The sequence below is a fragment of the Salvia hispanica genome, chromosome 4, assembly GCF_023119035.1.
Source record: "Salvia hispanica cultivar TCC Black 2014 chromosome 4, UniMelb_Shisp_WGS_1.0, whole genome shotgun sequence".
Taxonomy (NCBI): Eukaryota; Viridiplantae; Streptophyta; class Magnoliopsida; order Lamiales; family Lamiaceae; genus Salvia; species Salvia hispanica.
Window position 1 is genome coordinate 27490627 of NC_062968.1, and position 14685 is coordinate 27505311.

The 14685-nt window shown below is 29.9% G+C and overlaps 1 protein-coding gene across 3 annotated transcripts; it reads left to right on the plus strand.

Moving 5' to 3' along the window:
- Positions 1–4570: 4570 nt before the first annotated feature.
- Positions 4571–7580, plus strand: LOC125224486 (probable serine/threonine-protein kinase PBL21). 3 transcript variants are annotated; one of them, XM_048127889.1, is made up of 6 exons: positions 4571–5263; positions 5365–5400; positions 5534–5721; positions 6016–6205; positions 6685–7070; positions 7225–7580. In XM_048127889.1, the coding sequence occupies exons 1-6, from the start codon at positions 5182–5184 to the stop codon at positions 7522–7524; spliced, it is 1182 nt and encodes a 393-aa protein (XP_047983846.1). In that variant the 5' UTR covers positions 4571–5181; the 3' UTR covers positions 7525–7580. The 3 variants fall into 3 exon arrangements, with proteins under 3 accessions (XP_047983846.1, XP_047983847.1, XP_047983848.1); XM_048127890.1 differs by having other exon boundaries at positions 5365–5394; XM_048127891.1 differs by lacking the exon at positions 5534–5721.
- The last annotated feature ends 7105 nt before the right edge of the window (positions 7581–14685 follow it).

A 14685-nucleotide genomic window follows, 5' to 3' on the forward strand; every position in this document is an offset into this window, starting at 1 on the left:
AGCAGACTGAATCTATAAATTAACAATGAGGGATTTGAGCCATTGATTTGATATTCTCACTAAAATTAATCGTTCAAAGTTACCATAACATTTATAAATTTATTTTGGCATTTAGATATACGAATCCTTTAGCTGAAAATTCGTGTTGCCATGTTTTCTTAGAATTAAATTTAGAATAAATAGAATTAGATTATGCTTAGTATATGATTAAACTTTAACGTAAACACATGAAAATTACATTATAATCAAGACAATTTTGTAAGCTGGCTTATTATATACTTTGGGTGGTTTTCTTGATATTTTATAACCAATTGTATTCTACTTGATTTTATTGCACTATTGTGTTGCAATTGGAGTCTTACTCACCGTTCTTCGATTTGAGTCTTCTATATATCAAATTTCATGTTTTTATTTTTTTGGTAAAATTAGTAAAATAAGTTTAGGATAAAGTGGAATAGAAGTAAAGGATTTTGGGGAATGAAAATGGAGGAGAGGAAGTAACGCAACGTGAGGCATGGCTTTATAGCAAAAGAGCTCATTTAACTTGTAGAATCAATTTCGTTGAGATTTTCATTATTTTATTTATTATATTATATCATATAATTGGAAATTTTATCCTTTGATTGCTTCCAAAGTCATCACACCTCAAATTTAGCTTTTGGCCTTTAAATTTACAAACTCATATTGACTTTCTTTTGGCAACAATGTCACCAAAATTAGTGTTGTGAATTGCACAATATTGAATTTGAATTTAGTGTTCTATACAAGTAAAGTATTATCATTATATGCAATATTCATCCTTTACTATAATATTTAATTACATTAATTTTTTATTTTGTTGAAACATGTTACACGCACTTAAATGCGGTTATTCTAAAGATGGCCTAGTAGTAGCAAAGACTACCCATATATTAATGAATTGAATTAATAATTGTGATCATTCTTTATATGGGAGGTGCCAAATGTGATATGGATGTGACACTGTGACAGTACAGTATTTCCCAATAATTTTTTGTGTTTTGAGGAAAAGATATGAAAAAAAAAATTCGATGGAATATTATAAATTTGCTATGAGACATTATGAATTTTGACGTGAAAATTGTAAAAATGAAATAATTTCCGCCTTCGAGCCATAAACCATGAAATCATTCAACAAAGTGATAAATTCACAATATAAATGCTGTAAATAATTCCTATTCTCTATATGGTAAATGTGGTTCTGATACATACGTACAAATTCAATTATAGTGAGTCCTTTTTGGTTTTTAATTTCCAAATTCATCCGGGCCTATATTTATTCTATCCAATAAAATTAAATAATTGATTTTGTTCAACAATAGCATTTGCTCAAAATTTGGGCCACAGGCTTTAAATGGACATTGGGTATTTAAATTAAAACATGACTCAATATTTAGGTGAGTATATGATTTTATTGTTGCATATTTTGATTTTTTTTTTTCCACATCACTTAGAACAAAAATATCTAAAAGTAGTCATATAGGTCTAATGAAATCACAATGAAGTTGTCTTATATAGAGCTAATTTAGATATTATAATTATAGCATTCAAATAAAATTTGACTCTCATTTGTTCACATGCAATGTCCAATGGGCTGTTGGAGAAACTAAACATGTCACATATTAATTAGATGGTGGCCCAATTTTTTGTTATGGAGAATATGTTCTTTGTGGAATTGAAGTGACATAGTCACATGTATTAAACAAGGTTTGATACTATTAAATTTCCATTAGTTTGTAAAATAAAAATATAATATATAATAGCATTAGAATAGTAGTATTTGGTAGTAGATCCAAATTAAATCATTTGCAAGATTCAATCAAGTTGAAAACCAATAACGCGATATCAATCATGAATCCATATCTGTATCTTCGACTCATAGGAACGTAACCAAATACAAACTATAAATATATTATACAAATTTCAAACTATGATCTAGACTATTTAAAAATTGTCAACAGAAGATAAAATATCAGTAATAAGTCAACACAGCGTCAATGGTTGATGTTGTGTTGACATTTTATGTTGCTGATATTTTTATCATCTATTGACATTTTCTAATGGTTTATATTATAGTTTGGAGTTTGTACAATAATTAGAGTTTGCATTTTAACACTCGTGTATAACTTGACGATGACACAAATTACTAACACTATTTCCTACTTTTTCTTTTGCTATCAATCAATTTATTCGATATGATAAACACGTGACACAAAAACTTATTCATCATGCAACGTGATATGTATATATCCAGATAATTAATTAATCAAGTCATGTTTTTATCAACGAGAATGCGACATTTCTCTATATGTTTAAATCATGTTATAGTCTATTAATACTCCATATCAAAATGAAGTGACGTGTACCGAATTCAAAATTTTTATTGATAATAATATATAGCATTTGAAGAGTTTCTTTACCTTTTTCACTAAATATGTCAATAAATTACTAATACAGTATTAATCAATTATTTAGTACATCAATTTAAATTCTGATTAATTTCATAAACATCGGTTTAATAAAATGTTAATCATGTACTCCATTCAAAGTTTTTTGGTGATTAATAAATTTAAATTAATTTTTGATTCAAATTTTATTGAGGTGCATGAATATCGAACGTCCCTAATTATATAGGAAGTAGACCAGGTGCCTAATTCATTATTAACTGTCAGAAAATTACTACTACTTTAAATGCATTTCTAGAAGGATGAGATGATTATATTGATGTGTTAAAATTAGCAAATTAGACATGTAATTGGGCCCCATAATTTGAGAATTTGTGAAGCCTACCAATATATATTGGCCCTTTATACATTTTTCAATAATATAGTGAACCAATAGAGATGTAAAATTTTCTTGTATTTGTCAATAAATCTCAAACCAATGATCACTGAATTTCATCACACTTTCTGTCTGGCATTTTCTCATCACACAGTTAATGTCAAAACCAATTATTGGGATCCATCACTATCTTTAGAAATTTAATAATATAAGTATTCCATTTCTCAATCCTATAATAGGCTTTCCAGTCTTTACCCATTTGTTTGCTTGTTATCATGATTTAGTGATGTACAAATATAATGTCACTAGACTCACTACACAATCATCCTTTTATTTGGACCATATTTTAGCTAGTTTAATTAATCTCACTACTGTCATTGGGAATTCAAATGAGATTGAATACTCAGGCTATTTTTGTTAATTTTGAAGGTAAATTATCGAAAAAAAATCATTAAGTTTGATCAATTTTTGATTAATCCCATAATGTTTAAAACATGACTAATTTTAGTACATGACAACATGTATACAAATCGACGACGTGGTTAATTAGGTTATATTAATAACGTTGTTTAAAAGTTGAATATTTTGTCTACGTACAATATTTTCCGGCTGCCACATCATACGTAATTGTTTAAAAATATGATAGTATTAGACAATTGAAGAAAATATCAGAATTATGATATAGAAATTGACAGATTGATCATATGTAATACCCCTAAATGATTTTTCATTGCCTATAATTGAACAGTTTATGTGATAACTCGATTATTATTTGGGGTTATTAATGTGTGGGTGAATGAACAATTGAACATAAAAATCAAAATGAATATGATTATGACATTTATTTTACCTACTAAAACGGAAATCCATTTCATAATTTTACAGCCCCATTATTAATTTTCCTATATCATTCATAGCCATTAATCCCTCCAATATTAATATATCATTAATTCCCATTATTAGTTAATCTTTCACATTTTCATTGTCAACAGTTTCGGCCCCACCCCCCAAAAATAAAATATTATGAAAAGAACCTCAAATCAAATCTATCCAATAATTTGAAAATAAAAAATTTCCCCTAAATCTAATCTAATGATGGATGGACCTCCCAAAAGAAAATATTCATATGCATCAATCCCCAATTAATTGTGAATAATCCAAATAATATCTACTCTTTGTGCCATATTAAGAGATTATCAAAATAATCCATCATAATCATTGAATAAATCAGGATTATAACCATATTCCATATCACACACATCTCTATCAAAGTTTTATTAGAGACCAATATGAAATTGAACGAACAAGAATTAAATTACACATACATTAGGAATTTGTATTAACAGACATTAATAACACAATATTTGATAAGATTGAATGAATGAAAATCGAATTACACACATCTTTAAACTACGAACCTCAATTAAAATTGCACTACTCTATTGAATAGACTATTTCGACCAACCGAGAATCAATGCATTCCGGTAATTTAAACTGACAACAATAAAAAAAAACACTGAATAAGATCGAACAAACAAGAATCAAATTACACACAATCTTTAAATATGAACTCTCAATTGAAGCTATATTACACCGATCTACATCGCTAGACTATTTATGTATATAGATCGAGCCTGACCACGCCGTGCCATAAATCGACGAACAACCAGGGGCAATTTGGTCATTTCAGCTCCCACCATACCCAAATGTTTAAATGCAATAGCTAGCTGTGTGCGAGAGTGATTTGAAAACACTAATCTCAGAGCTTTAATTGCGCTGCTTTCCCCAAAAGGCCCACAAATTCTTCACACAAACTTAAAACAAATTCAAGGGAGAGAAAAAGATTTGATTTTTATATAGAGCGAGACGAGGAAGAAGAGGGAATTAACCATTAAAGGCGGCGCTAGAAAAAAAGGGGCTGTGTAACGTTGGGCGGGAGAAAAAAAGAAGCTAACTTTGCTGTTGAATTTGATAAGTTTTATTTAAATGTGCTTAATTTAAAGTGGGCTCTCCTCTTTCTTTGTAAAAATGCAATCTTTTTCACACACTGCTTGATAAATGTGCGTGTTTGTCTCTGGAATTCTGAATTGTTTTTGAAGTTTGGCATAGATCTGTTTGGGGAAATTTGAACGTGTGATGTTTGGATCATACGAGGGAATGTGACATGCTCTCTCTCTCTCTCTCTCTCTCTCATAGTAATTGTTTTTCCTGGTTTTTCAAATTTCTTTCCTCTTTGAGCGTTTGAGGGATTGATTTGGTATATATTAGGTGAGTTTAATTAGGATTCTGCTTAAGGAAATATTTTTAGGGCAAAAAGGATTTGATAGAGGTAAAAAGCAGGAATTTTGGGGTTTTAAGCTTTGGAGAAGAAGAAGAAGAAGAATGGGTTGCTTTTCTTGCATACGTCCTTCCAAAAAGAATGTGAAGGATTATAATGCAGGAGATATAGACACGAATTCAGTGGGTTCGTATGTTATTCGATTTTAATTTGTGGACTCATTGTTGTTTGTATGTTAAATGTGTTTTGATTGTGATGTGCTTATTTGGTTTCTTGAATATGTGCAGTTGGTGGGAGGAGAAAGGCTAATGTGAATGGTAATGGTAAGATTATGATCATGTGGATTATGAAATTTGGCCTGAACTTTTTTATCTTGGGGTGTTTGTTTTGTGAGGTTTTGGATATTGATTGGTTGATGTATAGTCTTACTGTTTTTGTGTTGTTTGAGTCGTGTAGTGAGTATGAAGAAGGGTGGTTCTGGGAGGGCGAAGGGCAAGGACGGAAACAACCCTTCGAAGGGCAATGCTGCTCATAGCTTCACATTCAAAGACCTTGCTCTGGCCACTCAGAACTTTAGGGAGTCTAATCTGATAGGCGGGGGAGGTTTTGGGAGCGTTTACAAAGGTCGCCTTGAATCTGGCTTGGTAAAATTGTTACTTATTTCTTTTGTTTCTTGTTTTTCTTGAGATATTTTGGATGAAGAAGTATGGAATTTGGTGTTTTAGTTAGATGATTGATGCAATTTATGCTTTGAGATACGGTGTTTCTTAATTATACGTTGGCTGTCTATTCTACTTGTTGAGATATTGAAAATTTGCATATATGTACATTATCTTGAATGAAAAATAATGGAATTTGCTGTTTTAGCTTAGATGATTGGTGCAATTTATGCTTGATATATGTCGCTTCTTGATCACACGCTGGCTTCCAACGAGCAGGTTGTTGCTGTGAAGCAGCTTAATCTTGAAGGGCTGCAAGGGAATCAAGAATTCATTGTGGAGGTTCTAATGCTGAGCCTTTTGCACCATCCGAACCTCGTGAACCTGATCGGGTATTGCACTGATGGCGACCAGAGGCTCCTCGTTTACGAGTTCATGCAGATGGGCAGCTTGGAGAATCATCTGTTTGGTACTACTACTTTTTTTTCCTTGTTGGATCTCTTAATCGAATTCGTTTACTTGCTTTTGTATTGTGTTCTAGGTATCAGTTAGTCTTAATTGTTGAAAGCAGACTAATTGTTGAGCATAAAAGAAGATGGAAATATCTTTCAATTAACATCACAAGGCACTCCTGAGTCCACTTCTGTTTCTTCTCTTTCACTTGATGCGTTTTTTTCGTTGTCAAGTGGTCTATATCTGGTTTCTTAGATCGTAAGTTGATAAATGAGCATATTGAGGTACTAGTGAGGTGTAGATTTAGCTACATTGAGATGATTGTGTTTTGCTATCTGTGCTGGTATAAGAATTTAGGCGTTTTCGTGTAGAAGAGTAAGCGAACTTGAGTAAAAAAGGAGTCTTGATCTAAGAAGACGGTCACACATGAGCTTTTGTTTCGATTCTAAGCATCGATGAATGGTATGAGTTCTAATTTCTTGTTTTCGAATGTAGAGCCTACTCAGATGCCACTGAGTTGGAGCACGAGGATGAAGATCGCTGTTGATGCTGCTCGTGGCATCGAGTATCTTCACTGCAAAGTGAATCCACCTGTCATCTATCGCGACTTGAAGTCTTCGAACATACTGTTGGACAATGATTTCAATGCCAAGTTGTCAGATTTCGGGCTTGCCAAGCTAGGGCCGGTTGGCGAAAATACTCATGTCTCAACGCGAGTGATGGGGACCTACGGATACTGTGCTCCGGAATACGCCGAGAGCGGCAAGCTCACCCTAAAATCCGATATCTACAGCTTCGGTGTGGTTCTGTTGGAGCTCATCACCGGACGCATGGCCATCGACCACACCAAACCCCCGGGAGAGCAGAATCTTGTTAAGTGGGTGAGTTCTTCATTCCCTAATCTGTTGAAAGATTGCATTTTTATGTCTGTCGCGCGAGATTAGGTCGGACGATACTTAATAATCGAAGGATCAGGCGATCAAACGAGGTCAAGATTGTATTTTTATCCCTAAACAGTCTCATTTTTCGTTGCAGTCTCTGCCGTATTTGAAGCAACCGAAGAGATACATACAGATGGTGGATCCTCTACTCGAAGGGCAGTTCTCGGTCCGGTGCCTCCACCACGCTGTTGCAGTCGCTGCAATGTGCCTGCAAGAACAAGCCAACTTCCGCCCGTTGATCAGCGACATTGTGTTGGCGCTCGAGTTCCTCGCGTCGCAGCCAGACAACTCTCGGAGAGGCATGTCCCACATCCGGACCTCACCATCGCCATCGCACGTAGATGCTAAAAGGGCCGATTTGAGAAGGCACGGTCGTGAGAATCGGTCGAGCTGAAGCTCCGGCCTCGTCCACGGCTGACAACCCTCGTCTCCGGGCGAGCTCTCCCCGAGCGCCGATACAAATTTATGTAACAATTCATTTAACATACGATTTTAACATATTTGTGAATAATTTATTAAGTGTTCCGGTATAAACCAAATAGTCACAACAATATCAATTAGTATTGGAAATTCCAATGAATACTATGTTTAGCCAAAAAAGGGAAAATGAAATTCAATTTTAAAACTCATTTTTTTAAAAAAAATTGCTAAAGTTTAGAACTCCTATTTTTGTATTAGTAAAAAATTGCTAACATAAACTAGTCCGACCCGACCTACTACACTTGGCATCACTCTTATCCATATATGAATATTATTGTATTGTTGGTTTGTATTTTGTGTATTTATTTTAATTTTTAGGTATTATTTGTTATAATTCTAGATGTTGGATTATTATTTTTTTAGTATTGAACTATTTAAAATTATAAATAAATTCGGATTAAAATTACACATCGGTTATACACATCCATTTGTCATTTGCATGTGTCTACTATACACAAACATCAATTAGTACCTCCATTTTAAATTAATAATATAGTGTTTATTATATTACTCCTATTTATAGTCTACTATTGCATTATCCTTTTGAATTAATGTAATTGATTTACTTTTTAAGTACGTTCTAAATTTGAAATTATAAATTTATACTACCAATTATCTAATTTTATAAACAAAATTTTGTATAGAATTTACAATATTTTAATTTCAAGTGCAATTACATAAAACTGAAAATCACAACACAATTACAAATTCATTGTACCAAACACACCTTTATTTGACATTTAAAATTAATAGTAGCACCTCTAGCTTAATTATAAATAGTACTACTAGTAAAAGGGAGAATAAAGAGTATGATCAGTTTATAATTTTATGTATTACTACTTTATGAATTTCTTAATTCTTGACGAACAACTCAAAAGGGGTTAAATTTTCAAATTAATTATCTCAAGCCCATGCTAATCACTCATTGTGCCCAAAATTTAATAATTTGAATTTAAATTTTTTTAAAAATGCTTAAGCACTCTGCAGTCTGCACGCTCTGCGCCGCTGAGGATTATTCCTTTCTATGTCTCTTTAATTATTTAATTAATTATGAAAAGCTGATTTGGAATAGAAAAATAAATATTTAATTTAAGTTACATTAGAAATTAACCATCTTTTTATTTAACAAACTCGTAATGAGCGTGACATCTGAGTTCGTATTAATCATGGTTGGATTATTGTTAATCCCTACTAAGCCTAGCTAGTATCATGGCTAATAAATTAATTTTAATTATATATATATATATATATAGTTGTGATCAATGTCGAACCCTTCTTAAAGACCGAACTAGAGATCGAATTTGGGCCACTCATTTTTCTTTATATTATGATTATGATTAATTTTAAATTAATTTAATATTTTATTAAATAAAAACGTTTTTAATTTATTTATTTTTTATTTTTTAAATTTTATTTGTTAAGTAATAAGCTCATAACAATAACATGACTGAATGAAGTAATAAACTAAAGGAATGAAGTACTAACATGACTGAATGAAGTAATAAACTAACGGAATGAAGTAATAACCTTAAACCCAACTGAAAGATAATTATGTCATAACACATTATGAATTAATAAACTAATGGAATGAAGTAATAGCATGACTGAATGAAGTAATAAACTAACAGAATGGAGTAATAAACTAATAGAATAAAGTAATAGCATGACTGAATGAAGTAATAAACTAATAGAATGAAGTAATAGCATGAATAAATGAAGTAATAAATTAACAGAATGAATGAAGTAATAAAAAAACTTTAAAAAAAATTTAAAAAATCTAAAATTAAAAAAAAAATGTTTTTATTTAATAAAATATTAAATTAATTGTAAATTAATCATAACCATAAGATTGAGAAAAATAAGTGACTCTAATTTAGTCTGTAGTTCGGTCTCTAAGGGTGGATTTGTATCTCTATATATATATAAGTAGAGAATAAAGTATTTTCATGGTGCATTGCTTTATAGTCAATTCAAACTTTCATGGCTTAATGTATTTTTTAGTGCCTTTTGCTTTCACGAACTTTTTTTTATTGAAGTTATGTGATGACCAAACTTAATTAGTAGTATAATATATTGATTAGTGAGTTTTCAAGATTATTTTTGTAATCGTATAGCTTGATTTTAATTATAATCAACCAAATAAATATTGACTCTGAGAGAGACAGTCCAAATATTTTTTTACATTATTATTCATTTCTATTTTCTACTCACTTATCTAGAGTCTAGAGATGATGAGTTGGCTCCAAGTATAATTATCGTAAGAAAATTTATGCTTTTAGGTGAATATCAGAATATGTATTATACTCATATTATGGCAACTCATATTATAAGTTAATAATCTCACTCAATTTTTTTTTCCTTTGTTACTTCAAATAGTAGGAGGAAAATGACAAGTGAATAGGTCCAATCCCATGCTTTTATGAAAAGAAAAACAGACTATAATTTGATACTATAATTTAGGAGCACAAAACTAGGAAAAAGTTGAGTGAATGTGCTTCTGAGTTCAGATGTTCAGACAAATTGTTTTACTTGGAGTGTCATAAAACACACACACACACACACGCACATTGGTATGTGTGTTTGTATGCATATATTTGAATTTATGTGATAGTTCTACAAATATAATTGCCCATCATAATCATATGTTTTGGTTGCTCTTTCCAACTTTATGCCAAAAGAAATTTGGCTGCTTTTTTATTGGGCCCCTCCAATCATTTTATAGAAAAATACATTGGCCCTTTTGGCCCAAGTAAATCTTTGCAGCTCTTATATTATTCAGTAGAAAAAAAAACATTTATATTGAAAATAATTTAAATTCTTACTATATGATTTCGATATAATCAGCCATGAATTCTTCATTTTAAAAGAGCAAATTGCAAAAAAAAATTATACATAAAATTATGGTTTGTCCCACAATTTTGAAACCAGCTACAAAAATTGTGAAGTTTATTCTCATTTATCACATGGTAAACTAAATAGCAGTATAAGTGTGATATATTGTTCTTGTTTTTCAACCAAATGATGTCACTTTGTTATAAATATTTAACATTGTTTAATTCATTGGCAGTGATATTCATGTACGATCTTTTGGCTACCATATCAGATGTTCACTCAAAAATTATCATGAGATGATTGAAAGAAATTCCATTTAAACTGATTTTTTAAGTTGTTGGATGAGCCATAATTTAATTAAATTTTATGATTTCTTTTTAGCAATTGACCTGTTTTAAAGTAATATTTCTATATAAGAATTCAAATTAAAATTGGAATTGTGAGCCATTTTTAGTCTTATCTTTGGATTGCATAGTACTATTGTGAATGCATGACATAAGATTCAAAACCAAATTTAAATTTTTTTGAAAAGCAAAAACTAAATTATCCACCTGAAATACTCCATGTTTGGTTAGACTATTGTACAACTCATGTAACTAGAAACTTTAACTTATAGTATAATACAATAGCAAATGTCAAATAGTAATCATGTAACATTCATATTTATGTCACTCTTGACATGAGATGTATTTAGTCAAATTGTGGTGGACAAGAACATTGAATGATTTCAAGGGTCCACCTAAGTCAAATTCATTTTCTTCTTCTCACATTACAAGCACTATTTAATACATGGTTCATTTACCAGAATTTTGTCTACTGCAAAACGTAGCAGAAATGTTTGGTTTTGAATGTTGTGTTACAATTTTGTTTCCTCTACAATTAATTTGTGGAAGTGATGAAGTAATACCACATCAATTAAATGTATACATTACCTAGACGCATTGTTATATTGTTATAAAATATAAAAAAGTGTATTATCATAACATAAATTATCATAGATCTAAAGCATAAATTTAATTTTATTATATCATTATATGTTGATCCTTTGTAATCGAATTCTTATTTAAATCACTCTTACATATCAAAATTAAAGATGGAGCAAATAATTATACGATTTCAATTTAATCAATTAGATTACATATATTTAAAGAAAAAGGTTAAGTTTAAATAAAGTTCCAATCCACATGGGATGGTTATTACAAGTGATAAAACCGTACGAAAATCCAACCTATCTTATTTCTCCTTTTTGACTTTCCCATTAAGAAAAGGTCACGAAAAGAATTTGGAAAAAATACAACAAAATCAGATCGAATAAATTAAACTTTTTTCATCCAAACATGTGCATAAAATATATACATCCCTTTAATATTGCTATAGGAAATTAAAATTATTTATACTCGATTTAAAAAATATATAAGATGCTCAAATTTGTGCTTCTAGAATAATTTAACTTTATAATATTAATAAATTAAAAACATCGCATGTTTATTTTCGTGGGCTTGAATAATTGATAAAACAATTTATGTCACTGTTAATTCGCATGAGCCAAGGCGTGGCTGAAAGTATGAAATAATGATGATGGTGATGACAATGTCAGTCGAAATTGCAATCATATCTCAAATTTATTTAAATTTTCGAAAGCTGATATATGATGGTAAAATTTAATCTTTGTAACACTCGAAAGTTTACACTGTGCATATCTTTTTCATAGTTTTCATGGAAAATTCAGTCACATAATGAAAATGGGAAAACAAAATATTCAAAGTAAAATAAAGTCGGTTAATTAGTTGTCAAATAAATACATATATATGTAGACATTGATGTCAATATGTTGATAATAAATAAAAGTGGTTGCTCCAAAAATGATAATTTAATGCTCCGTTTTTTTTTCTTCCTAAAAAATACGTCAATTAAACATAAATGCGCATTGACTTATAAAAGTTTGAATAATTTTTTAATTTTACCATACAATAGAATAATATTGTATATTGAATTTGAATGAATAGTATTTTTCATTCTATGGTTTATTATATCATTTTAGTTAATTATTTATCAACCATTCCGTTCTATATTAGCATATCACCATTATTTATATAATTTTTTAATTATCTTACAAAACTTGAACACTTCATATCTCATAAATTAGTCATTTATTCTTTTTTTATAATTGTTCTCCAATTTTTCTCTTGAGCACATAGAAATGTGTAACAATATTGACACGTAAGAGAGTGTAACATCATTTTCAAAAAAAATACAAACTGGTAGTGAAGTATTTAAATACTAGTAGCATGTTTAACGAGCAAAATGGGACCTACTTTTAAATAATGAATTATGAAATGACAAGCTCACACCAACCATAACCACATAAGTGTGTATATTAAATATCTTCAATCATACATTAAATTTCATTTTTATTCAAAAATAACTCCAATCATACTAAAAGCTTAAATTTAATTTTTGTGGTTTATAACAGGACAAAATCAAAATATGATTGTATATTATAGTTATAGCAAAAATTTATGAGACATATACTTTAAAATTGTGTAAAATGGAGTATAAGTTTAATGTATATGCTTGAAGTAAAAATATTTTCTAACGTGATATTATACTTAAAAATGAGATTAAAATTAGTGGAAATGGTTAGAAGAAAATTTTCGTATATCAATGTATATGAGTATATGTGTGTGAAAGGGAGAAATTGATCATCATTAATCCCACTTCACATCTCCCCAACTGTCGATTTGTCCACGATATTATTCCTTTATGTTTTATTCTACTTTTTCCACATATATTCAATTCTTTTTCTTCAATCACACTTTAATGATTTTGGATTAAATTTCACACCTCAATATGACCTCCCTGTTTTGGAGCCTACTATTAATTACCTATTTACCCCCAACCTCTAACTAAATCCCTCTTTTTTGGATTTATAATCGATATAATAATTGATGTAATTTGCCCTTTAAATAATTATTTAATGTAATTCTCCCTTAAATTATTTGGTTCGATCAAGTTGTGCAATCAATTTATTGATATATTTTAATTTTGTTAACAATTAAATTTTAGCGTTGACATGATTTGATGACTTAGTGATCTGATACTATCGGATGTCAAAGAAAATGACACATTTTAGACAATAATACAATATCATATATTAAATTAAATAATTCCATTTGTTGAAATGTGAAACGAAAAATGATAAAGGAGATGGATTAGAGTACAATACAACTACGTGCGGAAATCTTTTCGTTGCCTATAATGTACCATCATCTTGATTGGTGTCGATAATCTCGTGTAAGAAAGTCATCCAACTATGTGTGAAAAATCTTGAGTAAATGAATACAAATTTAAAGATGATATCATTGTAGCTAGACCTGAACCTAAGACTTGATTTTAAACATTACCACGTGCTGTACCAAATTGATTGTAAAGGTATGTTGAGTATTGGTGCTAATTTATTGATATAGTTGACTAACTAACTTAAATCAATGTCATTTATGAGTTTTCTCGTTGTACCTGTAACTGAAAATTAAACACGTTATGGTAGAGTATGAATATTATCAAATTCTAATTAAGATGAAGAAAAAGATATATCATCACCTTGGAATATAGGATGGTATAATTGGATTCGGCCCAATTAAATCAATTGTAATTTTCAGATATACTACTATTTATACTCCTACATGGTTGTGGTTGCATTCATCAGTCGACATAAATATAATTATACAAAAGTTAAATATGGAAATAATACATCCTGAGTCCTGGCCATTTTAAAAGAAATTAACCTTATATTTATTGTTTTTATTGAAAAACATTTAGCTGTCTAGAAACTACTTATTTTATCTGTATGTCTACATCAACATATTTTAAAATGTTTTTTTAATAATTATAATTAACAAGCAAAATACATTCATACACGCAGTGATCAGTTTTCTCTATTTATTTCATGAAAAATGAATTTTGGTGGTTGAAATTAGTGGGAAGTAGGAAAGTCACAATCCAATATGGAAGAACATGAATTTAGTGGGGTGGGTGGTAGTATGATATAAGTACATATTCATCCATTTTACTTACCCACTATTATTTTTAAAGTTATCACATTTTAAGTTTGGGTAAATTCCATTTTATCATAAAACATAGATTGATTTTAGTCGGTCACTACTTCCTAAGAGTTAATGGCCAAATTGACCAAAATTCAAAATATCCATCTCATGAGTTTTATAATTTGATTATAGTTGTAATC

What these genes read in the sequence shown, in the direction of transcription:
- LOC125224486 (XM_048127889.1), top strand. Translation starts at nt 5,182, where the DNA reads ATGGGTTGCTTTTCTTGCATACGTCCTTCCAAAAAGAATGTGAAGGAT. An exon ending in GGCTAATGTGAATGGTAATG is followed by an intron (nt 5,401 to 5,533) that starts GTAAGATTATGA and finishes TGAGTCGTGTAG; the next exon opens with TGAGTATGAAGAAGGGTGGT. An exon ending in AGCAGAATCTTGTTAAGTGG is followed by an intron (nt 7,071 to 7,224) that starts GTGAGTTCTTCA and finishes TTTTCGTTGCAG; the next exon opens with TCTCTGCCGTATTTGAAGCA.